The sequence below is a fragment of the Anser brachyrhynchus genome, assembly GCF_964034855.1.
Source record: "Anser brachyrhynchus genome assembly, chromosome: 27".
NCBI classification, from domain to species: Eukaryota; Metazoa; Chordata; class Aves; order Anseriformes; family Anatidae; genus Anser; species Anser brachyrhynchus.
Genome location: NC_137720.1, coordinates 920,981 through 948,645, shown reverse-complemented (window position 1 = coordinate 948,645; position 27,665 = coordinate 920,981). Strand labels below are relative to the sequence as shown.

The 27,665-nt window shown below is 58.9% G+C and overlaps 1 protein-coding gene and 1 long non-coding RNA gene across 12 annotated transcripts in view; one reads left to right on the top strand and one right to left on the bottom strand.

Annotated features, from left to right (window-relative positions):
- The first annotated feature begins 411 nt into the window (after positions 1-411).
- On the top strand, positions 412-11,207 carry LOC308183403. The gene is made up of 6 exons (XR_013942428.1): positions 412-543; positions 914-1,102; positions 1,693-1,917; positions 3,770-5,700; positions 5,786-7,819; positions 11,072-11,207. It is a non-coding gene; the product is annotated as an uncharacterized lncRNA (long non-coding RNA).
- The window catches only part of LOC308183399 (uncharacterized protein), a 26,377-nt gene continuing 7,687 nt past the window's right edge, over positions 8,976-27,665 (bottom strand). For 2 of the 11 annotated variants that reach the window (XR_013942421.1, XR_013942426.1), the window contains 4 exons: positions 13,672-13,776; positions 12,199-12,303; positions 11,066-11,884; positions 8,976-10,464 (listed from right to left, as the gene is read on the bottom strand). Coding sequence is in view for 5 of the 11 variants with exons in the window: in XM_080569424.1 (XP_080425550.1) it covers positions 10,437-10,464; positions 11,066-11,177; positions 11,588-11,727; positions 11,806-11,884; positions 12,199-12,303; positions 21,517-21,640 (588 nt within the window). In the remaining 6 variants the exon portion in view is untranslated. Of the gene's footprint in view, positions 10,465-11,065; positions 11,885-12,198; positions 12,304-13,671; positions 13,777-14,034; positions 14,747-21,516; positions 21,641-27,665 lie in introns of all 11 variants that reach the window. The other 9 variants (XR_013942422.1, XR_013942423.1, XM_080569424.1 and 6 more) reach the window with 9 other exon arrangements.

Genomic DNA, 27,665 nt, shown 5'->3' with positions numbered 1-27,665 from the left:
TCAGCCCCCGGCTGCCCCTCGGCCCCCTCCCGTCCTTCAGCCCCGGCTCCGGACCGAGAACCGCCGCGGGCTGCGCGGCCCCGGCGCTGCGGGGGGGGGGAGCGGGCGCGGGCCGCGGGGTGGCGCCGTCCGGCCGCGGGGCTGCCGGGCCCGGAGGCTGCGCTGCGCCGCGCCGCCGCCAGGGGGCGCCCGGGGAGCGGGGCCGGGGAGCGGGGAGCGGCCGCGGCGGGGCGGGGCGGGGCTGGCGGCGGCGCGACCCCAGGTGGGGGCTGCGGGGGGGGGGGGGCGAGCGGCGTCCGGGGGTCCCCTGCGGGAGGGTGCCGGTAGAACGGCACAGAAGCACCCCGAGAAGCTGTAAATGAGTCGGCTTAACGAAGCCAGGCGGCTCCTCCCATGGTGCAGGTGCTTTGATTGGGGCAGTTCATTGGCAGCGGAGGACGGAGCCGATTTATTTGCCTGCCGTGGGGGGGTGGCTGCGTGTCTGCACCTCTGCTGGGGCTGTGAGCCCACGCTGCGGGGTCCAGAAGCTGTCCCAGCACCCAGGTGTGCGCGGTGCCCCCCGCCGTGCTGTGCCGCAGGGAGCGTTTGTGGGCTGGGGGTGCCCGGGCAGGGAGCAGAGCCTGGGGTAGCGGTAGGGGAGCAGCCCGTGGGGGCTGCCTTGGGGCGTGGGGCTGAGGCTGTGTCGGGCACAGGAGGGCGGCTGTCCCGCTGCGTTTCTGCTGGGGAGAAGCTGCTTTTGCTTTGGTGCGCGGCCACCACACAGCATCGGCTTCGGGGTGTCCCAGCCACGGGCCTGTGCTCTGTCTGCATAACCCAACCCCCAAGCCAGACCTGGCTCTCCCCCCCCACCAGGGTGAATGCAGGCAGGGGAGGCTTCAGGTGCTGAGGGTTGTGAGAAGTCTTTGTGCCACAGGTTTAACGGAAGCAAATGTGCCGAGAAGCTGAGATCTGCTCGCCCCGCTCTCCTGCCCTAGTGTTTCAGCCTCCACCGCTGCTGCTGGTATTCCCTGGGGAGCCATCCAAGTGCCTCATCCACCATCACAGCCTCATCCCACCGTCAGCTGCTACCACGACCATCAGAGCAGCAGGTCAGAGGCTCCAGGTGAATTGGGTTGGGGGCAATCCCTTGTGGGACAGGGAAAGTAGCAAGCACAGGGCTAGATTCAGAGGCTGAAATGCCCCGTTCCTGGCTGTCAGTCCTCTCCTTCCTGCACCTGGGATGTATTTCCTGGCACTGTCCTGCACCTCTGCGTGCAGCTTCTCCTGGTTGGGGCTGCAGAGAGCTCTTGCCCTGCAGGTACAGGGCCCTGAAGTGCCTTCATGAAGTCAATGCATGTGGCCACAGCAGTGTTCATACTGATATAATTGCAACATAAACGGGATTTGGTTCATCTAATTAGGATCTGGTGGCTATCCAGCTGAAACGTACTTCCTTGGAGCTGCACAACTCCAGCTCCAGCAGGCCTCTGTCCCCTGCTGCTGTGCTCTGGTCCCAGCTCTCAGGTGGGTCTGGGTCCTGCAGGGCTCACCCACGTTGGCTGTGCAGGGCTCTGCTCCCCTGGCTCGGCCGCAAGTACTGAGATGTTCTCTGCTGGGTGCCTTTCTCCAGGGCAGCCCCACCAGGAGCGGTCTTCCAGGGTGATGCTGTGAGCTTCCCTGTGCTTGGTGAGGTTTTCTCTTTGTCCTCCCCAGGTTTCTGAAGGGCTTCAGTGCCTGGGAGCCACTAGGCTGCTCGTGCACCACCGGCACCAAACCCTGCTTGGAGGCTGTGCCTGTGCCACCGCAGCACCCACGGCACTTGGGGGTGCAGAGCGGTGACAAAATGCACCGAGACAGCCGTGGGGCCTGGCCACCCGAGTGAGCGCAGAGGGCAGGACCGGGACCCTCCTTCCCCATCAAACCACAGCAGCTTCCCAGGTAGGGAGCCCTTGGCATGCAGCCTGCCTGAGCCCTGCTGAGCCCCCTGCAAATGCAGCCCCACTGCAGGCTTGGGAAGCTGTTAGGGTGGGTGGGGGGCAGCTGAGCTGTGGGGCTGCCTGTGACTGTGTCCCCTCGGGCAGCCTGGGGAGCTGGTGCTGCCACAGCTGCCTCTCGTCCCGGGCAGCGCAGGCTCTGCCAGGTGATTAATCTTTTGTCACGGAGGTGGGGGGAACAGGGAGAACCAGCCATTAATAAATTTCCAGCTTAGGTGGTAACTCCACTCTCCTGTCCCCGCTGGTAAACATCGCCCTTTTGCTAACTGTGCCGGGATGCTCGGCCGGGCGCAGCGCCGCTGTGATTGTAAGGGTGGCTGGGGGCAGCGCTGGGGCGGGCGGGCAGTGGGACCGGGGTCAGGGCTGTTTGACGAGGAGGGGTCGCCATCGGGAGGATGTTTGTTTTTGTAGCAGCTGGATGTGTCTCGGGGAGGGATGGGAACGTCTTCTGTCACTCATGGGCTGGAAGGAGGGCTGGCAGGGCAGGGATAAAGCTCCTGACAAGTTTGGACTAGCAGGCGAGTTGATTAGCTGAGAGATGAAAATTCACAGCTCTGCTCTCGCAGGGGCGGTGAGCTGCTGGAGATGTGTTTATGCGAGGGGAAGGCACCCTGTGCGTGCACAGCCCTGCTTCGGCACAGGGCAGGGCCCGGCGAGTGCCTGGGTTCGGCGGTGGGCTCCCATCACAACCCTATCCAGCACCGCGTGGGGCTGGGTGCTGCAGGGACCCGGCGGGCAGGGGGAAGGGCATGGCCAGGAGCTGGTCTTTCCTCGCTGGTCTAGAGGAAATGTGGGTTTGTCTTCGGCTGGTAGATGGTCACAATGCAGAGAGCATCCCTAAAGGAGGGTTGGAGCAGGAGCATCGCACCACTGCTGGATGCTTGCGGGGCCCCTGCCCAGAGCACGGCTGTGGCGTCGTGGTCACAGCACCCAGAGCCCCGGTGGCCGCTTCCCTGTGAAGCGTCGGGGGCCTGCGGGTGCTGTAAGCGGGGTGGCAGCACGCCTCGGGCATGCAGGGCGCAGCCGTTCCTGCCACACGGTGCCTGTTCAGGGGGATCAGGCTGAGATCAGGTTTAGAAGGATCAGAGCAGCTTTATGAAACAAAGGTACCTGGCTGCTTACGTGGGGGCTGAGAGGGGCTGCAGGGAGCTGAATCGGGAAGGACGCCCCAAGCAGCAGGGAGCCCTGCGGGATGGGTGCGGAGGGGACCTGCGCGGCCGCTTTGCAGGTGGCAGTGGGCATCCGGCTGCTCCCCGGCTGGCGTCTGGGGACACGGCCCCGGGCACCCAGCGCTGCCTCTGATGTTCACTTGCAGTCGAGGGTGAAAAAGAAACCCACCAAGGCGAGTCCGAGCCCTTGTCAGCTGATAGCCGCGCTCTTGTTGTGTCTGATGGCGCAGATTATGCGATGATAGACAGAGATAAATGTGTACAGCTGGAGGCAGAATAAATCGATGCTAGATGTTGTATAATTGTCTTGAAAATAAGGTAATGACTGGCTCTTGGAATGCTTTGATCTTATCAGAAAGACAAGGAATACACTAATGGCTTTAATTAGACTTTGGGGATGAAATGAATTCAGTCTCCTGGGTGAGCTGTTTTATGGAATTGACCATTGGTGGGGGGTAGAAAGGCTTTAATCAGATTTAGGCTCCTTAATACCCACGGTGGTGTGTGTCTGTGTGTGATACATACCTACTGTTATGCACGTTTTGGCAGGGCTCTGCCGGCTACATGTGCTTGGGCTGCCTCTGGATTTATGAGTCTTTCTGATGTGCTTTACCCTTTGTGTTTGAGTTCCGCAGGGCACTGTGCCATCAGGAACTCCGGGGAGGTTTCTGTAGAAGAAAGTGTGTTTTTGTGCCTGGATGTTCAAGCCGAGCATCTCTTGGGGAGGAGCAGAGTCTACTATTTTTATTTATTGACTTTTAAAAGAGAGTTAAGAACAATTTATCAAAAAGCAGTGGAGAATCTGGTAATTGTTTAATTTCACAACAGCAGGGTTATGGCCTGATGCTCTGGCAGCACGACAGCACGTCGGCCGTGCTTGAGCACCCAGAGTAAGCAATCATCAATTACCGCTCCTTGATTATTACATGCAATGGCTACAGTCAAAGCAACGGAAAAGCTGCTTATCTCTCTAGGAACATATCTTCGTGTCGTCCCCCAGAACATGTGGAAGAAGCGCTATTTAATGCGGGAGGACGAGCAGCATCTGACTCAGCGCGGTGACTCACCGGGCCCGGCCGTTGCTCATCGCCCCGCGTCCGCGGTCCAAGTGTCTGCGGAGCTGGGTGGGGTGCGAGCCCCGGCGGGCTCCCGGCCGGCTGCGTCCCGGGGCTGGGGCGGGCGGGGGGCCCCGGAGGCTGCGCGTGTTGCAGGCTGCACCTGACCTTCCGCTGCCGACGGCTTTTCCTGGCGAAGCCGGGCTCGGCTCTGAGCAGCGGCAGCCGCGGCGCTGAAGCTAAGCATGCTGCAGTTATTCTTTCTAGGCTGTGTTTGCCCTCCCCGTTGTAACCACAGGTTCGGATTATTTTGGTGGGTTGCCGTTAGCTATCATGTTTCCCTTATGTTAATTTGTTGGTCTTAGATGAGCTCCCAGAAAAGACTTAATAACAAGAGCTGTAGCCAAGGAAAGCACAGCCTCGTCCGGCAGTTACTGTGCAGCCAAATATCTGTCCGTACTGCCAAGCCTCCCGGCACGGTGTGCGCTCCTCGCGAGTGGCGGAGGGTTCCCGGCCGGCCAGACGGGAGCACAGCGGCACCGGGGCTCCCCAGGCAGGAGCAGGAGGTGGCGGCAGCGCTGCTCCCAGCTCCGCTGGGTGTGAGCAGCATGGGTAGGTCACAACGCCGCTGGGGATGGAGAGAACTGAAGCACTGCAAAGGATGCTGCAGCATCGGCCTCGGGCAGCGAGCACCAGTGCCTGGGGATTCTGGCTCAAGCTGTGTGACCGCAGCAGTGACCCCCCAGATGAGTGGGGCTGAGCCTCCTCCTTCGCTGCAGCCCTGGTGATGCGCCCTGGCACCCGTCCTTCTGAGAGGAGCGGCCCTGGAGCAGTGTGGCGGTGCCAGAGAGGAGAGTGAAGTGGCTGCTCACAGCGTGGTCGGTATGGGGCTGGTGACGGGCACCCTGGGGACACGGGCAGCTCGACCACTAGCAGAGACCAGGCACCCTCCTCCCCACATTGCTGCCTCGCAAGAGCCGTGCCACTCGCTCTGTTGACGCAGGTTGTGACAAATCACCCGTGTGTGTGTGGAAAGCTCCTCACCTGGGCACAAACACACGCTTAGTAACATAATCTCTTAAAAGCAAAATCCCAGAAATTCCTTTTTCTTCTTGGAAAATGTTGCCTGGGGGAGAAACTCATAATGAAGGATGAAAGCTTAATCCTTGAGGTAGAACAGGACTTTGGGGAGGGAATGAGTATAAACATGACAGTTGTTGCTCGGCGAGTTGGAAAGAAAGGTGAGGGGATAAAACCTGCACCGGGAAGGACGGCGCGGGTGGTGCTGCGGCTGCGTGACCAGGGAAGAGCAACCCGGCGGTGCTTCCTCCCAGAGGTGTCACATTTATCATTTAAATGTGCCTGTGACAAATGCACAGGGTTATCTTGGCAACTTCAGGCACAGAAAAATGCTGTTGTGTTTTGAAGGTGGAAGATGTGGGGAGAGTAAATTACGCTCCATACCTGTGTAACTCACGGAAGGAGACAGCCCTGCCTTACCAGGTATTTGCTCTAGCAACATGGGGAAGGGTCTTTAATCAAGATCAGGCTGTGACCACTATAAAATAAAATACCAATGTTTTTACAGATTTATTTTTATGTTGCCTGCCAGTACCCCTATTTACGGCCCGGAAGACATGACAAAATGCGGAGGTGGAAGAGCAGCGTGTGTGCAGGCTCCTGCAGCTGGGCACAACCAGGATAAAAATGGCCGGGAAGAACGGTGCTGCAGACGGCAGCCCTGCCCTCGCACACAGGCACCGCTCGGAGCAGTCACAGCTCTCCAGCACACACCACGTCCTGGCTGGGCTCCGCTCTGCCCCTGCACTCACCGCGGTCACTGCAGGGGCTGCGGCGCTGCCCAACGGCGGTGGAGCCAGGCAGCGAGCGAAGAGCTTTGCCCTGGGCTCTGCTCAGCACAGCAGGCGCCGGGCTCGGTGCTGGAGGGATTTCACACGGGTGGCTGCTAATGCACCCGCTGCATGGCCACCTCCCCGCCCACGGCATCACTGTGCCCGAGGCTGATGGAGGCAGAGAGGCGGAAACTGGATCTGGCCGCGCAGGCGGTGACCCCACGCGCTGCGGCGAGCAAGGGGAGGCCGGGCCCTCAGCACCACTGCAGCCCCTGGGGAAGCTGCTGTGCTGCCTGCCCACTGTGCCCGGTGTTCTGGGGCCCGGGTCCTGCCCGGGGAGTTGGCTCCTGCCCCAGGGGCCGTGCCCACCACGGTGAATTTTGAGAGTGCTCGGTGCCAGCTCTGGGGCTGCCCAGGAGGCCATGGTCACCAGCACCCAGAGGAACTGGTGCGGTTCCTTAGGTTGTCCTGCGGGTCCCAGACAGCCAAAGCCCAGCTCAGAGCTGTGTGTGTTCACCTTCAGGCTCAGGGGGTCACAAGTGAAAAGTTTCCCAAGGAGTCAGTGAGGGGGATTTTTGCAGGCCAGAGATTCCTCCCCAGCTGATGGGGGGGGGGGGGGGGGGGGCAGGTGCTTGCTCTTAGGACAGCATCCCTAAACCATCAGCGTCCAGTCAGAGAAGGATGAGCGCAGTCTGCTTCTCCTATTGTTTAATTCAGAAAAGGAGCAGAGGAGGTGGGGTTACACTCTCCAGAGCACAACCTGCTCTGGGTTTGCTCACTGCGCAGCAACGGTGTTTACGGACTCGGATTCCAAACCTCTCCTTTCTCAAGGCTGTGAAGATGTATTTCCTCTTGTGCCATTTCTCCTTCTGGCAGGCAGGCTCCCAGGTGTGTCTGGTAAATGTCAAAGTGGGAAATAAAGTTGTTCACTGAAAAAAAAAAGGGGGGGGGGGGGAAAGAAGTGCAAGTGATGCAGGGTGAGGGCCAGCCCGGGAGCAGCGGGCAGGCAGCACCACCAGCCCCGGGCATGGCTGCTGCAGCCCCAGGGGAGGAGGAAGGGGCTGGGGCGAGCAGCTCAGGATGGCTGGGGCTGCACCAGGCCGTGGCAGGCTGCTGTCACGCTCGCCCTTTGTTTTTGTCGAGCACATGGGTGGAAACAAGAATACTGCATGCTTCAGCCGTGAGGCATCCTGAGAGCCCTGGCTCGGTGCTAGCACTGTCACGGTCACCAAGCGCCAGCCCCGGGCGCGCTGCAGCCCGGCTGGTCCCTGCTCCGCAGCCAGGCTGGGCGCTGGGTGCAGCAGGGGCAGCGCTGTGGCCACCGTCCCGCAGGGGCAGCCTGAGCACCAAGTAAAAGCACAACACGAGCTGTAACCACGGCCCAACACGTGCACGTCACACTTGGCCTTGTATTGCCTGCCCTGTGTCCAGCCCAGGTTACTGCAATTTTCCTGACGAGTGCGAGCGTGTGTGCCTGCGCCTCTTGGCTAATCTCTGAAGCCCTCATATTGCTAAAACAGATGACTGTATTTATCTGAAGTGACTAATGGGCGAGTGCATTCCTGGCTCCACCATCATCTGGTTCTCATAATGTCAGTCATGATTAACACTAACAAACATGCTCCAGCCTTTTCAGCTGCGTTGCACGTCAGGCCTGTGGCGGTGGCACTTGGTCACAGCCAGGTGGCTTTTGGCAACCTCGCTGGTTTGCGTACAAACGCTGGCACCAGTGCACTCGCACAGCCAGCTGTGTGACGCGGCGCCGCATGGTGAGAGCTGCTGCCGTGCCATCCGATTTGGTGCAGTTTGGTGAAGTGTGGTGCAGTTTGGTAAGAGCCGGCACAATGTGGTGCAGGTTGGTGAGATCCGGTGAAGTGTGATATAGTTTGGTGAAGTGTGGTGAAATTTGGTGTGATCCGGCAAAGTTTGGTGAGATCCGGTGCAATGCGGTGCAGTTTGGTGAGATCCGGTGCAGCTTGGTGAGATCCAGTGCAATGCAGTGCAGTTTGGTGAGATCTGGTGCAATGCAGCAAAGTTTGGTGCAATCTGGCAAAGTTCGGTGAGATCCGGTGCAGTTCGGTGAGATGTGGTGAAGTGCGGTAAAGTTTGGTGAGAGCTGGTACAGTTTGGTGCGATCTGATGCAATGTGGTGACATTTGGTGCAAGCTGGTGAAGCGCGGTGTGAGCTGCTGCACTGCAGTGCAATTTGCTGAGCTCTGCGGCAGGGCGGTGTCATCCAGGGCGATGCAGTTTGGTGCGATCCAGTGCATTGAGGTGTGGCACAGTGCCATTTGGTGCCATGTGGCGCTGGTTGGTGGGATGTGGTGCTGTTTGGTGGGCTGCAGGTTGGCACAGTGTGGTACTGTGCCGTTTGGTGAGCGGCAGTGCACTGCAGGCTGAAGTGGCACGGCGCCGTTTGGTGTGACGCGGCGCAGTGCGGGTTGGGTTATTGCAATGCGGGGCAGTTTGGTGCGGAGCAGTGCAGTAGGGTTTGACGTGCTGTGCTGTGCCACGGTACAGTGCAGGGCCACCAGCCCATGGCAGCAGGCAGCTGCGCCCCCCCCCCCCCCCCACCCGCTCACCGGTGCTGGGGCTGTGGGCGGCTCCCTGGACACGCAGTGCCACCCCCCCTCCCAACCCGTCCAGGAAACTGGTTTCCCAGCGAAAATTAGATGTTGACAAAACAATGTTTATTCACCTAAACAGTTCTGCTCTTCATGGAAAATATTTGCACTCAAAACGTGGCCCCTCACACAAACAGCGGGGAGGAGCCGGCCCAGGAGTGCCAGCAGAGGCGCAGACACGCAGCAGAGGTGCGGTGCTGGCACTGCGTGGTCCCACCTCGGACCAGGACAGACACGAGACACCCCCGGCACCTGTAGGAGCTCCCCTGCAGTGCAAGGCCTCCACAGGCAGAGGTGAGGACAGGGACAGGACCAGGGCCGCCCACCCCAACTGCAGCATGGGGAATGGGGCCACTGCAGGACCCGCGCCCTGCACTGGGGGTAGCGGATGGCCCGCAAGCTGCTGGGTGCCTCCTGCTGCTGCCCCCAGGCTGCCCAGGATGAGGCCGGGGCTTCCTGCATGGGTACATAGCTTAGGGAGACCCCCGTGACTGCATAGAGCACAGGGCTCAGGTAGTTCATCCCTGCAACATTTAAAACAAAAAAATAAAAAAAAACAAGCCAACAAACCCAAACCAAACCCACCCACAAACCACAACAAAGTAACAAAACAAACAAACAAAGAAAAACAAGAAAACACCAAAGACCACCACCACCAAAACCTGATCTCTCCAAGTCAGAACACCAGCCTGGTCCCCCTGCCAGCTCCGTGCACGGGTTAAGGACACCAAGGGGGGGCAGGCGGCCGCAGTGCAGCAGCGGTGCCGGCACAGGGAGCTGTGCCCCCTTGCCAACCGCAGCAGCATCGCTTCGCCTCCAGCTCCCGGCACCCTGGCTGCCCCCAGCCCTCAGCGGGCAGCAGCAGTCGGGGTCCGACGCTCAGGGACCCGGCCGCACGGGAGCGCAGGGGTGGCCGTGCCGCGGCTTTGCCCCTGGAGCAGCGCAGAACCTGCCCGTAGCCTTGTGCGTGACCTCCCAGCAAACACAACCCCACAGACCGTGGGAGCCAAGGGGCTGGGCACAGATGCTGCAGATTAGAAAATTAAAAGCTGGGAGGTTTCTGCTGAAGACATTTTTCCGTTCATGAGGACATGGGGTGGAGAGGGTGGAACATGGGGGGGGTGGGAGGGGGGCAGCTGCCTTCAGGAACAACAAAAGGGAAAAGGGGGAGGGCAGCAAGAGGGAGAGATTTTTGATTCATTGTCAAAAATTACCCAAACTTTATTGCCAAAATGTCTACATTTTTATGCGCTTAAGCACAGTGAGTTATGGAAATCTTAAAACAATGGAATGATCTCCTTCATTGCTCTCAATTTGTTCAAAGTAACCACTCCTCTTAACAAAGTGGAATCTTTTTCCGTTTTATTGACTTACAAAAACATCTCTGCTATCAACAGCATCCATGTGCATGTCATAAATACCAGGGTGGGACACAGAGCTTTGGGTAGTGGGGTTTTTTTAAAACCCAGCTCTGCCCCAGCCTTTTCTCAAGAAACATTTTTATGGTGTTAGGTTGATTTGGCAAATTTTCTATTCGAACCTGCCTGAACAAGAGGGGCTCCGAATTCCTTGAATCAAGTCCAAACATACAGCTTTCTGGTTCCCTCGCGCTCGTCTTCGCTCTGTGGGAGTCCCTTATCTGTCAGTCACGTACCGCTCTTATAAATCTTCTGCAGCTACAGCGAGGGTGCAGGGTGCGCCTTACACGCTCCGGCTGCCAGGTGAGGGGCTGCAGAGGTGAAAGCAAGCGCCAGTAACCCAGCTAGAGCACATATTTTGTGTGTCCAGGGCTGCGAAACAAGACATAAAATTGGGGAGGTCCTCCCGCAGCCCTGGAGCAGGCGGGTTCCCCCCCGAGCGCAGCACACACGGAGCCGGGAGGATGCCCCATGCCGAGAGGTGCCCGGAGCCCTCGTGCTGGCGGCACAGTGCCGTGCGCTGTGGTGGGGAGAAGGCCCTCGCCAGCAGCTGTGCCTGCACAGGGAGCCATAAGGAGACAGCAGGAAGGCCGACAACAAGAGCAACGCGCAGGGCTCTGCCCCTCCGGCTGCGCGAAGCCTGGCCACGTGGGCCTGGGCTTTGATTTACAGCTGCCCTGTGACGGGGCTACAGCAGAGAAAGAGCTGACCTGGGAGAAAGTGGGGACCAGCCTGGGGAGAGAACGAGGGGTTTGCTGCGGTGTCCCAGGGGCAGAGCCGCAGCTCTGGGGTCCTGGTGAGGAGGCAGCCCACCGCAGCCACCCGCACCCATGGGCGCCATGGAGGAAGGGACACAGACTGACACGTCCCGTCTGGGGGCTGCAAGAGCTGGCTGCACAGGGAGCTTTGGGAGGAACTGTAGCACCAACGGGAAGCACTGGTGCCAGAACAAAATCCTCCAACAATCCCTTACTTGCAGGTCACGGGGCGAAGGGCTGTCAGCGGGTGGAACGCGACCCTGCACCCAGCGGGGCCCGCGGACGTGCCATCCACCAGGCTTCGCAACCCCCGGTGACGATGATCTGCTGTGGAAAGGAAAGCTTGTGTGAGCCCCAGAAAAAATGTCTTTAGCCTTATAAACTGACACAGTTGTTTATAATATTCCTAAGTGCCATTGCGTGATGATAGCAATTCTCCGACAGGGAAAATTTACTTTTTTCCTTCTTTTTTTAAATAAAGTTAGAAAGCTGTAAGTCCCACAAAAGATGTTTGGGCTATTATTCAGGGTTTGTTTGTTTTTTCTGTTTCCTATAAGTAACACACTGAGGGCCATTTGCTGGTGATAATGTTACAGCCTTACCGCAGCGCTGTCGGCGCAGCGCGGTGCTCGAGCTGCCCTAGCCAAGCCGTGCCCGGCACCGTGGGCAGCCAGGACCCAGACCCGAGGCTGTCCCCCTACAGCCGCCCACCCGGCCCTGCACCAGCACCACTCACGGGGGGCGAGGCTGGGCTCCAGGCAGAGGCAGCCGCGGCAGCCCCCGTCGTGCAGAGCCAAACCCTGGTGCTGCGAAGGCTGCAGCCGCCCTGGCGCGGCAGGAGCTGAACTTCCTGGGAAAGCGGCTTGAATGTGAACTGCTGAAAGTTAAAAGTTGTTGACCTTCTGGATAAAATTTTTCTGTCCACATTTCACATCCTGGGGCATGAAACCATTACTTTTTGTGTGGAAAAACTCCTCCATGTGAGTCAGGCGCTTTGCTGAGGACGTTGCAATCTCCAGTTTGCTTATATTGAGCTAAAAACAAACAAACAAGCAGTGAAATTGGATAGCTACAGCAATCCTCTAAACAGCAAAAAACAGTAGGGATTTATCAAGGCCTCATGTGTGACACGGCACGACTTCAGCGAGGCTGCTGAGCAGACTGATGGCACTCCTCCGGCACGCCCGTGCCCTCGCGCTTCAGCCACTGCGGCTGCGGCCCCGCGGTTGGGGATGGGGCTGGCCCCCCACGGCCCTGCCCTCGCCACCAGCCGAAGCGTGAGGACGACGGCCATGGGCCTGAGCAGAGCCCAGGCGCGCGCGGAAGCCGTCAGATTGTGTGCACTGACCTTGCCCAGAGCAGCTCTCCCCAGATCCTCCCAGGAGCACCATTTGGCTGCAACGATGTCGATGCCTCCGCAGTTCACAGAGGGTTATTTCATCTTGATCTATATCTTTGGAAAACAGGAATTTAGCCTGAGAAAACGTTGTTACTTTTCATCCAAGTTCCCAAATTCCAATCCCCTCCCATCCCCAGGAAAGCCCTTCTCTGCTCCGAGCTCAGTGCAGCAGCCCAAGCTCCCTCATCGCTGCAGCTCCGTTTTGTGCTGCCCCAGGTACCGCAGCCGCTGCTCTGCAGCACGCGGCGCTGCCAGGACGTTTGCTGTGAGAGTCAGGAAACAAGATATGGGAAGTTTATAAACATGCCGTGGATGGTTTATGGAAAGAGGTTATGAAATGCAATTAAATGTTTTATAAAGTGTCCTGATTTCACTCCTCGGTCACTGTATAATTTTGATCATAAATCAGAAAATAAGCTGGAGTTAGAGAACTGAAAGGAAATTGGGAAGGCCAGGAGGGCAACAAAAGGAAGAGCAGAGACGTGGGTACCCCCGTTCTCCCGTGGCACTCGCTTGCATCTATTCTGCAGCCGCAGCCCTAAACGCAGCCTCGATGCTCCTGCTTTGAGAAACGCCGCACAGCCGGTGCCAGCCGGGTGCTGCCTGTGCTGGGGACGTGTGCCTGGTGCAGGCTGGGCACCCCCAGCACATCTCCCATCAGCACGGGCCCCACTGTGCCATGGCGCTGCGGCAGCCGGCACGGCGGCGATGAGGGAGGACAGAGGGACCAGCCCTGCCACGGGCACCCGGCTGAGCGGGGCAGAGGGGGAAACGTTGGCCAAGAGAAGAGAGGTGAACATCAAGGGGTAGAAAGGAAGCCGCAGTGAAGTGCATGATTTATGGGTTGATTTAAGACTGCAGAATGCTTCCTCGCAAGAGCTCCCTGGAAGGAGCAGCAGACGGCCGGTGTTTACCAGGGACGGCACAGCAGCCCGCAGAGCTGGCCAAGAGCTAATTGCAAAAGTCTGAACTGCATCCTCCCAACTGTGAAGGGCCAGTCAGAAATAGAGATACAGGGCTGCGTGCTAACAGGCAGAGGCACAGCCAGCATGGGAACGCCGCCTCTCATGTTACCCTGGAAGTAAAATGGTCTCCGCTCTGCCAGCTAGGGGGCTGCAGCGCCAGGGCAGGGGCTGTAAGGGGTGATGCGGTGACCTTGGGGTGACTGCTACGTGGTCCCAGCACCGTCCCCAGGCACCTTCCCCTCCCCAGGAAAGAGCCATGGTGCAATGAGGGGCTGCCACAAGGGAGGAGCCCCTCTCCCTTCCCAGCTGCAGTGGCAGAGCCTCCTGCTGGCACTTGTGCCCCTACCAGTGACACAGGGCACTGGAAAAGGTCACCGTGAAAGCTTAAAGGATCTTGTGATTTAAGTGCTATTATTATTTCCTGTCCATTAAAGAAATAATAATAATAACAACAAACCCCTAAATGCAGCAGTACAGGCATCATGTGTCTGACATTTGGCTTCTCCCTCCCGAGCCACTGGTCCGACAGCTCACAAGCCAGAGGTTAAGCTTCCCGGTTCCTCTTTTTGATCCGCATCATTCACATTTTTCCATGTTGTTGGACACAATCAAAAAGAAAAAAGAAAAAAAAATCCCTTTGAATTAGCAGGCAGGGAGAGACTCTAATTGCTTTCCCAGCTCCTCCCCAGGTCAGGTCCAGCTCGCTGCCCAGGGACCCGCGCACGCAGCCAGCCCAGGAGTTCAACAGGCGAGACAAGAACAGGAGCCGCACCTTGGGGCAGGCGAACAGACAGCAAAACACATCTGAAAGTACCCTCACCCTAGTGCAATTCGCGCTGAGCCACATCCAGCCCACCAGAGTAAAGCTGCTCTCACCGCTGCCTTCAGCAGAGCCCCGAGGAAGCCGATGGCAGCTCGCAGCTCGCTGCAGCCGAAGGGCTCTTGAAGGGGAACCAGCGCTCCCGCTCCGTCTCACAGCCCTTAAACCAAAGCAGTTACAGCATCCTGAGCCGTTCATTCATTCGCATCTCCTTCCTCCTCCCACTCCTGCGCCTTTGTCAAGCCCCCTTCCAGCTCCGTTTTCACCTTTCCCCGGACTCCCCCTGCACCCCCACCCCGGAGCTGCCCGAGCGCCATCCCTGTGCCGAGGGCCATGGCAGAGCAGGGCGGGGATGCTCCCGTCCGCACGCGGCTCCACGTGCACGGGCTGGCTTGGCAGACTTATTTATATCCATTACCAGCTAATGCAATGGAACTGGCTGACAATGGGCGAAGCAGCTGCCAAAATCCAACATGCGGCCTGCAGATGTCCCTGGGAACGGCAAACCCTGCTGGAAGATCTGCGCGGTACAAAAGGTTACCCTCGATTTGCTTCAGATGCTACTCTCGCCATTCAAAAGCCATCATTGGAGGAGGGGGCTCCTTTGGAGAGAAAAGCATAAATCCAGCTCTACGTTCAGACCGTTATTATCTTCTCTGGTTCAAATTAAGTGACTGGGGTCATTTTTTATACGTAGCAATTTGTCTTTTACCTGAGGGCATTGTAGAAAGGAAAGAAAAAAAGGTGAATCCAGCACGAAAGCAGGGAATGAACAGAGTCTTTAGCAGACAATTAGCTGAACCAACATCAGGTTCTCCCTAAAACATTACAACGGAGATTAAATGTAGGCAGACAGCTAATTCCTCGCCAGTGGGTCCAGCAATAAATCATCGCCCGTGCCTGCGGCTGCCTGGCAGAAGGATGCCAAGAGGCACATGCAAGCCCTGCGGCCCCGCGGGACATTTTGGGGTGGGAGCGGGGCAGGAGAGACCCAGCTCCCAACAGCACCGCCAGCATGGCATCGGGGCAGGTAGCGGCTCTGCACACCCTTGCTTTGCTCACCAAGGCCAAGGAGCGAAGTCAATGCCAAGGCCAGCAGAGCCCACCGGCCGGCAGAGCAGCGTGCCAGTGCCACCGCCACAAGTCATGGGGCGTTTGTCGCTTCGTGCAACTCAACTAAAAAACAAGTCCTCAAAGCATCTGTTCCTCATTTCCAGCGCCAGCGACAGAGGGCTTTGTTTTGGGTTGACTTTGTTGTACAAATACTTAAAGAAAACCGGTATTTTATCAACTGCTCCATTAACAGCAAACAAGCTGCTGGAAAGCCCAGGTTAGTCAGCATCACTGCTGCTCGCACCACCGCGCCTCGCCACGTGCCCACTGAGCGGCCGAGGCGCTGCCTGCGCACCAAGGACGAGCCGGCGCTCACGGCAGCGTCAGTGCCTGGCAAAGCAGCAAAGTGACCCCCGCTCCGAGGCCACCCTCGAGCGCCCACCTCACCCCCTCCCTCAGCTCATGCACATGGCTCAGGACCCTCCGTGCACCCCTGCACACCAAGGGAGATGCAGATGCTTTTGTGTGGGGTCGAGCTGTCGGCTCCTGTGGCAGCACCGAGCTCCAAGCCCAGCCCGGGGACGCTGCCCCGTCGTGCAGCCCACGTCCCTCCGTCCCCTATGGGGGCCACAGTGGCCCCACCAGAGGGGCAGCTCTCCTCGAGCAGTCCCAGCTGCTGCTCAGCAGCCATTTCAAGTTGATACCTTGGTGCACGGTGTACAAAGCAGGACAAACGCCCACCAGGGCACCCGCACTGTCCTTGTGGGACCCCCAGCAGGGTCCCCGCACAGGACCGTGCCCCACCTCCGTGCCTGCTCCCGCAGCACGCCGCACACACGCTGTGCTGGTGGTGCCCCCGCCCTGCTGCTCCCCTGCGCTCCGCAGCTGTTGTGCAAGAGGCAGCGCTCAGCAACAACACCACAGGCACCCGGCCTGCCGGGATCAGCCCGGCTCTGCTGCACAGCCAGGGCTCACCCGCATCCCCACAGCCCCTTCCACAGCCGCTGCCAGCCCGCTCAGACCCACGGGGCTCCCTTCTTCCTCCCCAGCCTGGGCTCCGTTTTCCCTGCTCGTGATACCGGGCAGCTCCCTTGCAGTGCCAGCCAGCCGGGCAGCCCGCGGGGCATCCAGGCTAGGGGATTTGCAGACGCTTCCAAACAAACAAACCAAACCACCAAACCAAAAACAAAGAGGAAAGCCCACACACAAAGAGGAAAAGGCCCTAAGCCACAACAGTGCAGTTTGGGGATGACTTCCCAGTCTGTGAGCTCCGCTCCTGCCTGAGGTGGGACAGCACCAACGGGAACCCACCCGGTCTCATGCTCCGGGGTTTTCCTTTAACACACAAGCTCCCGGGGGCCAGGACCATTGCTCTGACCCATCAGAGGGATGAGCAGGCTGCTCTGATCCCTGGGGACAGAGCACGTCAGCAGGTGGACATCCCAGCACAAATTATGACACTTCAGACCCACACGCAGGAACCAGCTGTGCAAGGGCAAGAGCGCATCCCGCTGGCCATCACCACAGCCTCTGGGCACCCCTGCATCCATCGGCCCCGCCGGCCCCACACAACACCCATGGGCATCCGCAGACAGGAGCCTGGAGCCCACGACAGACCCCAGTGGACCACAGCCAGGCTTGGCTCTGGCCCCAAATGCAGGGTCCCACCCTGGCTGGGTGAGCCCTTGCTCTTAGCCAGACGTCGCAGAGCAGCAGCAAGGGCACAAAGCACAGAGAAGGCAGCTCACCAAGCCCCGGTGGAGGTGCCTGCAGCAGCCCCTGCACCTCAGCCCTTCGAGGCACCAAGGCCTCAGCCCTTCTGCAGCCCGGACTGCGCCCAGGAAACCTCCCCACCGCTTCTCCCCGCTTTAAACAAAGAGCCCACTTCTCACAGCCCTGCAAAGCCAACAGAGTAGGCGACACCACTTGGCGGACGAGCACGAGGAGCATGCTTGACTGGAAATGTTTACTGCTAAGATACACACAGAGTGCACTGATAGGGCAAGGCAGTGTATATTTAGGTTCTGGCTTTGGAGGAGGGCACGTCCTTTACTGAGAAACCGCTGGGCGGAGAAGAAAGAAAAGGGTATCCAATGCTTACAGCAATCTGATCTGCCCCAAAAGCAGATTTTTTGCCCTTCCTAAGAGTTTTATGAGTCTGTAGAAATCAGCAGTCTTGGGTTGGTCCCAAGTTCCCCTTACAGAAGGAAACGAGAGGCAGGGAGCCCCTCGCCTGCTCGCCCTGCCTAACAACCCCATTAGCATTGAAATACGCGTTCATCACGTTCACCACACTCTGCAAATTTTACGTACATCAACAAAAATAATTTCCCACACCAGAGTCAGCTTCACATCATCACAGCACCGAGGAGGTGGCAGCCCCGGCCCGGGGCCGCATCCTGCTCCTGGGGACTCCCCGAGGGGACCGGAGGGTGCCCACGGGTGCCGGCCCTGCCTCTGTGAGCCCCGCGCCTCCTGCGGCGAGCACCAGGCAGGGACACAGCGGGAAGATTTATGTCCTCTGACAGGCTCTACACGCTGCGCTATTTTTCTTCATTGCTCTTGACACGTCTCCTGTCACACCGGGCAAACTCCTGGGTCGGCTGAGAGCCAGTGTCAGGGGGAGATGTGAGCTGCTTTCAGATGTTCTATAAAATTAACGTCCCCAAAGAATCCCAGCGTTTGCAGAGGTGAAATCGGCGACTACACCGCGTCCACCTGGGATTATTCACCACCAAGGGACCTCATCCCGAGCCTGCCTTCCCCTCCCAAGGCAGGGGCTGGGTGGGGGTGAGGCCCCCCTGCGGCGCTGAACACCCCGCATGCGGGGCCAGGAGGGAGAGCTTTCCCCAGCCAAAAGCTCTGGGCACGCCACAGCTCCCACAGAGCCGTCCCGACACCGCTCGCACGGCCTCGCGGCGAGGAACTGGGGGCAGCAAGCTCCCCGCAGCGCCCCGTGGACACCCTTCCACCGGGAGGAGAAGGATAACCTTGCCCTGAACTTCCCATATTAGAGGAAAAAAAGTGAACTTTGTTTTTTTTGTAGAAATTTAGACTTAAAGCCTGTGATCTGTTCTATTTTGATCAGCACACAAGCAGCTCTGTCCTGAAGCAGCCTCTTTTCAATATATTCAGTGATTTAATGAAAAATATGATTTCCTTTTTGTTGAAAGCAGATGCATTTCATGGTTCCACCAAATGAAAATGTACGCTTTTGGAAGAAAAAAAAAAACAGCAGTTTGATGAAAAACTGTTAAACCAGCCCTGCTTGTAGCTCCCACGGAAAACTATCTCAGCCAGCTCTAACGTTCAACACCCAGCTACGTAGTTTGGGTCGGTCTCTCTCTTTTCAGCACTCCTGTTATTTTTTTCTCCTGAGGATGGGGCTGGGAAGGACTCAGCCTTCAACACAATACAAATCCTGCCCTTTCGGTAAAGTGTAATAAACTTCTTCCCCTGACACGTAGGAAAATGTTTTAAGGCAAGACTTTATAGAGAGCATCAATCACTTCAGAGGTGATGGAATTGCTGCAGAATTATAAGCAAGTCTGAAGTGTCTACAGAGGACTCTAAACACTGTCTTCTATTTATTCTCTGTGTCCTTTGTAAATGTAAACTTCAGTGGAGTCCAGAGGCCTTTCCGTCTCCATGACTTGTCAATCCAGCACCTTTCACCACCACTAAAATCACAATTAAAAAAAAGGGGGATTACAAAAACAAACACAGAGCTCGCGCTCGCGAGTGATGGCTGCGGACTGTCGTGCCGCCCCGGCGGGCGGTGGGATCCTGCCCCGCAGCGGACCCCGGGGCCGCCCCTGCCCCAGTGCCCCCGGTGCCTGTCTGCCGGGGGGGTGAGCAGGGCACGCATCCTTGCCACTGTGCCCAGGCCATGAACCCATCCCTCCGGCCCAAGGGGCAGGGGCAGGAGAGGAAGCCCCCACCCGACCCGCAGCAGACCCCGTCCCATGGGGATGCTCCTTGGGCTGGCCCTGCCGTGGGCGTCCACGTGTGCCATCGCGGGGCACGGGCACGCTTTTATCTCCTGCAGACATTAGACTACCAGAAAGGAACGGTTAACGGTGCACCGCTGAATAAACACAGATTATGGCTCTGAAAGGCTCCAAGAAGATCAAGCAGAGGACAGTGCACTGACAGCGGGATGAAGCTGGGTGTGGGAGAGCCATCCCAGCTGGAAGGCTGCTCAAAGGACCCAGCACGAGAGCGGGGAGCGACTCTTGCTCCCACAGAAAGGAGGAAAAAAAAAAAGAGAGAGAAAAGCTCTTTAAAGTTTTGAAGGGAATCTATTTCAAAACCTTTCCTTCTTTGCCAGAATACCCAGGAAAAAAAAAAATCGTCTATACATTGAAATGTCCCACAGCTGCTCTAGAAGAAAAAAAAAAAAAAGGCCTGTTTTTGAAAAATACCTTGCATGGGAGAGCTGAGCCATCCCTTGAGGATACTCATCCCAGTGGGGGAACAAAGCCAACACACTCAGCACAGAGCCTGCGACGGGACAAGCTGCAGCTTTGCCCCTACCAGAGAAGGGGCCAGGAGGTGCAAGACAGAAATAAAACACCGGGACCACTTTTGTTACGGGCATTCGCTCCTTCGTGCGGCGCCGAGCGCACGCACAAGCCTCACCACCTCGGAGCACACCTTGCAGTAAATCCTGCGATGGGACATTCCTGCGGCACCCGCCAGCACCGGGCTCGCAGCACCCGCCCGAGCCGGGGCTGGGGGCTGAGCCCAGGCCCCCCCCGCCGCCGGCACCTGCCCCAGCAGCCTTGTGCCAGCCCCTCCTGCCTGCCCCAGACCCACCCGGCCCGAAGGGGAGCCCCGGGCGGGCACGGGGCCCCCGGCACCCGCCTGCACCCCTCGGCCAGCCCCAACGGGGGGGTGCAGGGCGGCGGCGGAACGCGGGGGGAGCCCCCAGCGCCCCCCCCCCCCAGCACCCCCAGCCCCGCGGGGCGCATCCTGCCCCGGCTGCCCGCCGGCGGCGCGGGGCTGCGGGCCCGGGGGGGGCCGGGCCGTACCGAGCCGTACCGGGCCGTGCCGGGCCGTACCGAGCCGTGCCGGGCCGTGCCGGGCCGTGCCGGGCCGTGCCGGGCCGTACCGAGCCGTGCCGGGCCGTGCCGGGCCGTGCCGGGCCGTGCCGGGCCGTACCGAGCCGTACCGGGCCGTGCCGGGCCGTGCCGGGCCGTGCCGGGCCGTACCGAGCCGTGCCGGGCCGTGCCGGGCCGTACCGAGCCGTGCCGGGCCGTGCCGGGCCGTACCGAGCCGTACCGAGCCGTGCCGGGCCGTGCCGGGCCGTGCCCGCCGGCAGGTAGCGCTGCGGCTCCGCGCCCGGCCGCGGCCCCGAGCCCCCCCCCCCCCATCCCGCAGCGCTGCCCCGCAGCACTCGGTGACACCGGAGCGGCACAAGACGAACCCTGCCCTTCCTCCCGACCCCCCCCTCAGATAACGAGAACGATTCCGGGGGCGCCGGGAGCTCCCCGCAGCCCCCTGCCGTGTGCCAGCTCCGGGGTGCCGTGAAACCAGGCCTGCCCCTCACACGGCTCCCGGCGAGCTAGGGACAGCTCGGGAGCGCTCCTTCCCCAACGGCAGGAGCGGATTCCTCCTCTTAACGAACGGGCGCGATCTGCACTAGCTCCAGAGGGAAGGAGCAGGGCTGGGGGGAGAACAACCCTAACCACTGCACAGAGCCGACACCAAATGCAAAACTGCTCCGCGGCCGTCCTGCTGCCACCAGCAGCCTGGGCCCACCGCGCCGCCCGCCGCCTGTCTCAGAACAGGCTCCAGGCTCCGGGGAGGCAACAAGGAGCACAAGTGCTGTGAGGAGCTCCCATGCTCAGACAGGGCCTGGGACCGTCCAGCCTGGAAGGGACAGCCAAGGGAGGCGCAGGGCTGGGGATGGCAAGGCCAGAAGCGAGCAGGGAATGGCTTTCCCTTTCCCCACATCACCTCCCTCAGGGAGGAAAAGAGGGGCTCTGCCTCTTGTTTCATCCCACTAAAAAAAACTTCAAAGCCAAACTTTTCAAAGCCGCCCTGGGAGAACTGGCATTGCTTCCTAGACCTGAACCAGGAATGGGGCGCTTGTGATTCCCGCACTGCTGGCCTGGGCTGTCCTACAGCCACCAAGACCGAGAGCAATCCAGTGACCTTCAGCCTTGGAAGGAAGAGCCTCTGCCCTCGTGCTAACAGGGAACGTGATTAAATGCAGCTCCTTGCTGGTGCACGTCTCCTGGACCAGCTGTTAACGGGAATGTGATCAGGACCCATGGGCAGTTGCAGGTCTGCCTGCAAACACGTGCAGAGTCCTTTCTGGACACTCCAAAATCTCTGGTCAGGGCAGTAAGATGCAGGCATGTATGCAATGGCGTGGGCAGGAAGACACGGCATGCCCCTGTGCACGCGGGGCTGCAGACTCACCCTCCTGCAGAACCTCCCGAGCAGCTCCCGCCTCGCAGCACAACGCTGTGCCCTGTGCCCTCTGCTGGATCAGCCCTCGTGTCCGTGATGGTGATGGCAGCTTGAAGCACGAGGAGATCTGTACCTACAGGAAAGGGAAATACGGTCACATTTTGCAAGAGATTCTCCTCCTGGCATGCTGCAGCACACCAAGCTGTCCCCCAGCCCTCCACGCTGCCTCCCAGCTGAGATGCAAACAGCTGATCCCTGTAGGATCACACCAGCAGCCTTTCCTGTGGGCTGACTCAGAGCACCCCTGCCTCCCCAGCCCTGTCCGTGGCCTCGGTGACTTTCCGCAGGGGCCTGTTTTCACCGAACAGTTGCTGTAGCAGAAGTGCAATACCAGCAAAAGCTGGCAGGGAATCCGGAGGGCAAGTCTGGAGTAAAATTCTGATAATGCTGTGTTTATACCAGGAATTTCTTCAGCAGATAAATCAAGTGAGGAAAATAACAGATGGGAACTAGCCGGAGACACTGCAGCGGGGCTCACCCTGCGCAGCCCGGCTGCCCGTTCACCCGCTGGGCACGCCGCTGCCCCTGCTGCCTCTGCCCGCAGGCAGCGGCTTTAAATGGGGACGGGTCCAGCAGAGACCAGGGCACGGCAAGGCCCTCGTGTCTCAGTCAGTGGGACCAGCTCCCAGCATGACCACACCGCACTTCTCAGCGGCTGGGATGCCAAACCCCTCCTGTCCGGGGAGCTGGCCCCGGTGCCAGTCCCTCAGGAACATGCCTCGTGGTGGGCAGAGCAGCCGTCGACACCAGCACGGCAGAGGGACGATTTTTGACTGAGTAACTGCAACAAGCCAAAATGCACCCTTAACAGCAACACTGGGTTACTTTAACGACAAGGCAGCTTGCTGAGAAAACCCCACTTGCAGCGCTGCTTAGTCCCCCCCAGCCTGCTGAAAGAGAGAATTCTGAGCAAAAGGAATAAATTTGACCCCACTGATCTCTCACAGAGAGACCCAGGTTAGCCGGGGCAGGTCTGAGACTTTCTGATCTCTGTAAATCCACCAGACACGCTGCGGTGCTGCCGGGCGCGGCTGCACTGCCCACGGGCACACGGCCCCAGGGCACCGCAGGGCCCGGCTGCTGCTGCCACCAGGTCCCAGGGCAAGCAGCACAACTGCCCCAGGGCTGTCCTGCACCCAGCAAACCACCCTCCCTCAGAGGGTGCCCTAAAAGGGGCAACATATGGGACCCGTTAGCTGGATGCATATAAAATTCAAAGCTGCATTAGTCATCGGCTCTGTTACGCTCACCCCACCACCGGTAGATGCTGCTTTTGCAGAAGCGACCGACAACCGCTTGTGTTTCTGCTGTCAGCTCCAATAAACAACCGTGTTTAATACCGTGGGGGGAGAGGAGGCTCAGAAACTCTATCCAAAAATAACAAGTTTCAAGCACGATATCCTTGCCAGCTTAATGCCTCAGTCTCTCCCCCAGCTTGCTGTGCTGCACTAGAGGGAAGCAGGGTCCAAGAGCCAAGGCGACCCATCGCTCATAAATCACCGGCCCCCCGCACGCTGTCCCGGCAGCCCTCCCGCGGGAGCCCGCCGCACGGCCACACACTTCTCAGCATGCAGGACCCCGTGAATCACGCACCATTAACATTCTCGGAGTGACATCTCCAAAATACTTCGGGGATAAATTGTTTGCTGGCTGATTTGCAGTGCATTTAGGCAACGTTACGAGGAGGTGTGCTGGTGGGGAGCCAAGGGCTAGGTCCCAGCAGCGGGCGCGCTCCCTCGGGTCATTTGGATGTCACCCGGCACTGGCAAATGTGGCACAGCCTCGGCCTTGTGATGGACACGGGAACCCCGGAGCCATGGGGTGACCCTGGTGAACGTGCACCACTCGGCAGAGGCCGTTCCAGCATCTCTCTGTCCTCAAAGCCCCTCCAGCGCTCCGCAGCTGACCTCGCCGTCAGAGGGCTCCGCACCCAGCACCAGTCACAAGAGCATCGCCTGCTGCAGCCCTGCCGCAGCACAGCCCGGCACCAGCAGGCAGGATTCCGGCACTCAAGGGGGGATTAGACATCAAAAAGAAGGCAGACAGGAACACAGAGAGCCCCTTCCATCTGTTTAGCACAGCCACGGCCCCGCTTACCCTGCTCTGCCCCCAGATCAAAGCAGCGGCCGATGGCACTGATTAGCATCTCCCTGCAGAGCAGCGCCCGGCCGGCGCAGCCGAGCGCTTCATCTGCCCAGCAGAAGGAGCGGAGGGACGAGGATGGAGCGAGAGGAGCTGGGGGCTGCAGGGAACCTGTGGGGAGGGAAAGATGGCAACAGAGCAAAACCTCCCATGGGGAGCCCCCCCGGCAGCTGCAGGGAGCCCCTGGCAGGAAGGAGGAGAGCCACGAGGACAGAGCCCCATCCCGCACCTCCAGCCTGCGGAAGCAGAGCGAGCACCAGCCCCTTACAGCAGACCAGGACTTCTAGTGCAGCACTGAGGGGGATCGGTTCGGCAGCTCTCACGACGCCCTGACCATACTGAAGAGCAAAAGTTCTCAGAGCAGACGGCCTGGGCGAAAGCAGGGCTGCTGCACACGGAGCCGTGGGCTTCCCCCACCTCCTCTGCAGCAGCACAAGGCTCGCAGAGGCATGGGGAAATCGCGAAGTGTTCCAGACACAGGCTGTGCCCGCAGGGGCCGGAGACACCTCCCTCGGGAAGGGGATAATGCTCACTCTTGCTGGCAGGGTTAGCTGTACAGCGGGGCAGCTGAATCAGAGCTCGGCCGCTAATAGGATTACGCCCCGGGGACCGCCAGTGAAGCGCAGCCACCGGCGCTGCCGCAGCCCTGCTCGCAGAGCCCCCACCACATCCCTGGGCTGCGAGGTGCACTCGCCTTTTGTTTGAAACATCACAATAGAGGCCTGGGCCGAACCCGTGACACCGGGTGAGCCCAGGGAGCAGGCTCCACTTCCACCACCCAGAGGGGCTTTGACCTCTGGCATCCCACCAGGCAGCACCGGGACGTGGGGCTGAGCAGCTGCCCCAGCCTCCTGCACCGCAACACCGAGACCTTGCCGAAACCCTCGCAAGCCCCAGCCTGCACACCACAGATGTGGCCCCACAGGGCAGGGCTGCAGAGCTGGGATCCCCCCTCCTCTGGGAGGCCCCTGCAGGGCCGGGGTGAGCAGCAGCAGCTGAGCAGCATTCCTGGCAGCACACCCACCGCAAAATGCTGGGTGCTGCAAGGGGCATCCCACGCAACGAGGCAGCACCAAGCGTGCCAACAAGCTTTCTCCACTTCAAAGTTTGACATGATACCCCCAGTATCAAGGGGGTCTTCCCACATTCTTTGGGATCTCTGGCTCAAACCCTCAATTTCCAGGGAAGCACAAACCTTCAGGTGTCCAACATAAGGGTCTCCACTGCGTTCCTCCAGACGGCCTGGATGCTTCCCAAACACGCTCCTCACATGTGAGGATTAACTGAATAATCAGGTCAAATGCAAATCATCAATACAGCTCAATGAGATGCTGCTTTCTGTGACATCTTCATTTCCTTGAACAGCAGATTTGCACCAGACCAGACATTTTTAAGGCATGGGGAAGCACCAAGCAAAATAGTGCTGTACAATTTTCAGGATAACAATGGATTTCACCTGCTTCAGCCTCCAATCTCCACAGTAGCTAACGTTACCTGGCACTGGCTCTTGACACATCAGCATGCAGGCTATCAGAGCAAATGCCTCTGTTCCTGGCACACTGGGGCTGAAAGCACAGCTTGCTCCCCTGACTCCTTGTCAGACTTCACAGGGGCTGGCAACTGAAAGCACATCCAATTTAGCCACAGTTCATTATCCAACATAGCATGACATTGGGCCACTTGCAGACATAATCCAGCTTCCTCCTGCCTTGCAAGATGTATTGACCAAAGGCGAGGAAACAGCATTAATAGCTCACTGCTGTGCAGACGAATCTGGGCAGCAGCAATGAGGTTCTTTGGGCTATTTCTGTCCAATCCTACATGAGAGTAAATCAGAAGCTTCTGCAGACTTCCATTAAATTTCTCTCCATTAACACCACTGTAACAGAGATCGGAATTTATCCTCTCTTTATATATATATATTATTTTTTTCCTGGTACTTTTAAAAAAATGCTAAAACTCTTCAGCTTCTAGCTGAGCTTGAGATAAAAGTTAACCTCTGAACCATACAGCATCTTTCATATAAGGCACCATATAGAGAGGGCTTCTTAAAGCAAGTCTAGCTTGGTAACACATATATTCTAGATGGTTTCTGTTTGCCCTCGTCCTCACCTCCTGGAGAGGGGGAACAAGGGACACCAGCCTTCCCCATGCACAGCAAACAGAGGCGAGAACCAGAGATGCCAACTTTGAGCCTTTGAGCTTGGGGCCAACCCACGTTGCCTGGGGGGAAACGCATTCGCACCCACGCTGGTGGAGCATGGTCCCAGTGAGACCTGTAGGAGATTGACCAGTACTGAGGATAAACACGAGGAGAAAGAGGTCCCTGCTCCCCCAGACCCAAGAATGTTGCCCTTGCAGCAACAAAGATTCATTAAGACTCACAACTCTCATGCTACAGAGGTTCCAGCACATATAAATTTTCAGAATGTACATGTGTGTGTATGCACACACATGCACACTCTTTACCAGCTCTCAGCACTCTAACAACAATTAGCATTCTCGTTATGTGTAACAGCCGTTTCTACCACCCATCAGAAGGGGACCCCAACAATTCAGAAGAGAAATAAAGGGCGACGCTGTCTCCTGCAGAGGCTTTGGGACAGGAGGCGCAGCCCCAGGCCGGAGAGCAGCGAGGACTCCGGCGGTCCCACCTGCAGAGCGCGCTGGATTTGCGGCCAGAGCAGCCCCGACGCTGGCTGCTCTCCTGCTCACCGCCTGCCCTCAGGGAGCAGCTCTGGGTAGGTCGGGTCCACCCCAGAGGAGGCTCAGGCAGGACACCCCCCAGCAGCAGTAGCCTGGACCCCGCAGAGCACAGAGCACGTGCTCCCACCCTGTCCCCACGCCTGCCCTGCCAGGCTGTCCACAGGCACCGTGGAAGGAAGCTGGTGAGGTTGTTGATGGCCAAGTTAAGCCCCCAGCCCTGTGTTTGACCGCAGCCCTTCCTGCTGGCTCCTGCATGAGCCCTTGTACCTCACAAATGCCCCGTGCTTCATCAGCAGCCCTCGTCCCTGGCACCGCCACCAGCTCCGTGCAGCGCCTGGCCCAGGACGGGCGCAGCTCGCAGCGGCTCCTCGCCAGCGCAGCGCAGCAGGAATCAGCCCCAGCGAGCAGCACCTGCTGCACAGCAGGTGTAAGGGGCAGCCCCAGCCCGGGCAGTGCCCGCACCTTCCCAGCACAGCCCCCAGCAGCTGGAGGTGCTGCCCGTGCTGCGGCCGGGCCTCTGGCACCCCTGCTCACCCCCGGTGACACTGGAAAAGCTGATTTCTTGCCTTGCCTCCACACCAGGGCCAAGCAGCCTCGGGGCTGACTTGGCAGATATGCCGAGCTAGGCAGGCACGCGGGCTTTGTAATAATCTGCTATCTGATCTGGGTTTCTCTGGCCTTTCACTTCAGTGGACAGTCCTTCGAGCTCATTCGGGGACTATGAGTCACTGAAGAAGCACTTAAAGTCCATCCTTGATGATAAGGTTAGAACTATGTGCCGTACATTTCCTTCCCTAGTTTGGAGTTATGCTCGGGCTATCCACACTTCCTTGCTTATTCCACCTTCCCCTTTCATCCCCGTTCCCCACCACACCGAGCTACACATCTGTGAGCGGGGCCGTGGAAGCCACCAGCCGGTGACGATTCCCAGGGCACAGCCGGCAGCGCGCAGCCGACTCCTCTGTGCCCTGTGCTGGCCACCGGCTAAGGAAAGCACTCGCGTGGAAGGGCAGAACAAAGAGCGGGGACTTGGACCACGAAAGCCAGCTGCAACGCTGCCACCAGCCCACGACAGACGTCTCCACAAGAGCTTGGGGATGCTTGGAGATGCCTCTGGGACAGAGCCAGCCTGGGTGAGCACGGATGGATTGAGCTCGCAGGTCTTTGCGCCACGCTGGCAGCAGAACAAGGTCATGAAGTAACAGAGAAGGTAACGGCGTGCACCCACTGCCGAGTCTGCGCTGGCCAAG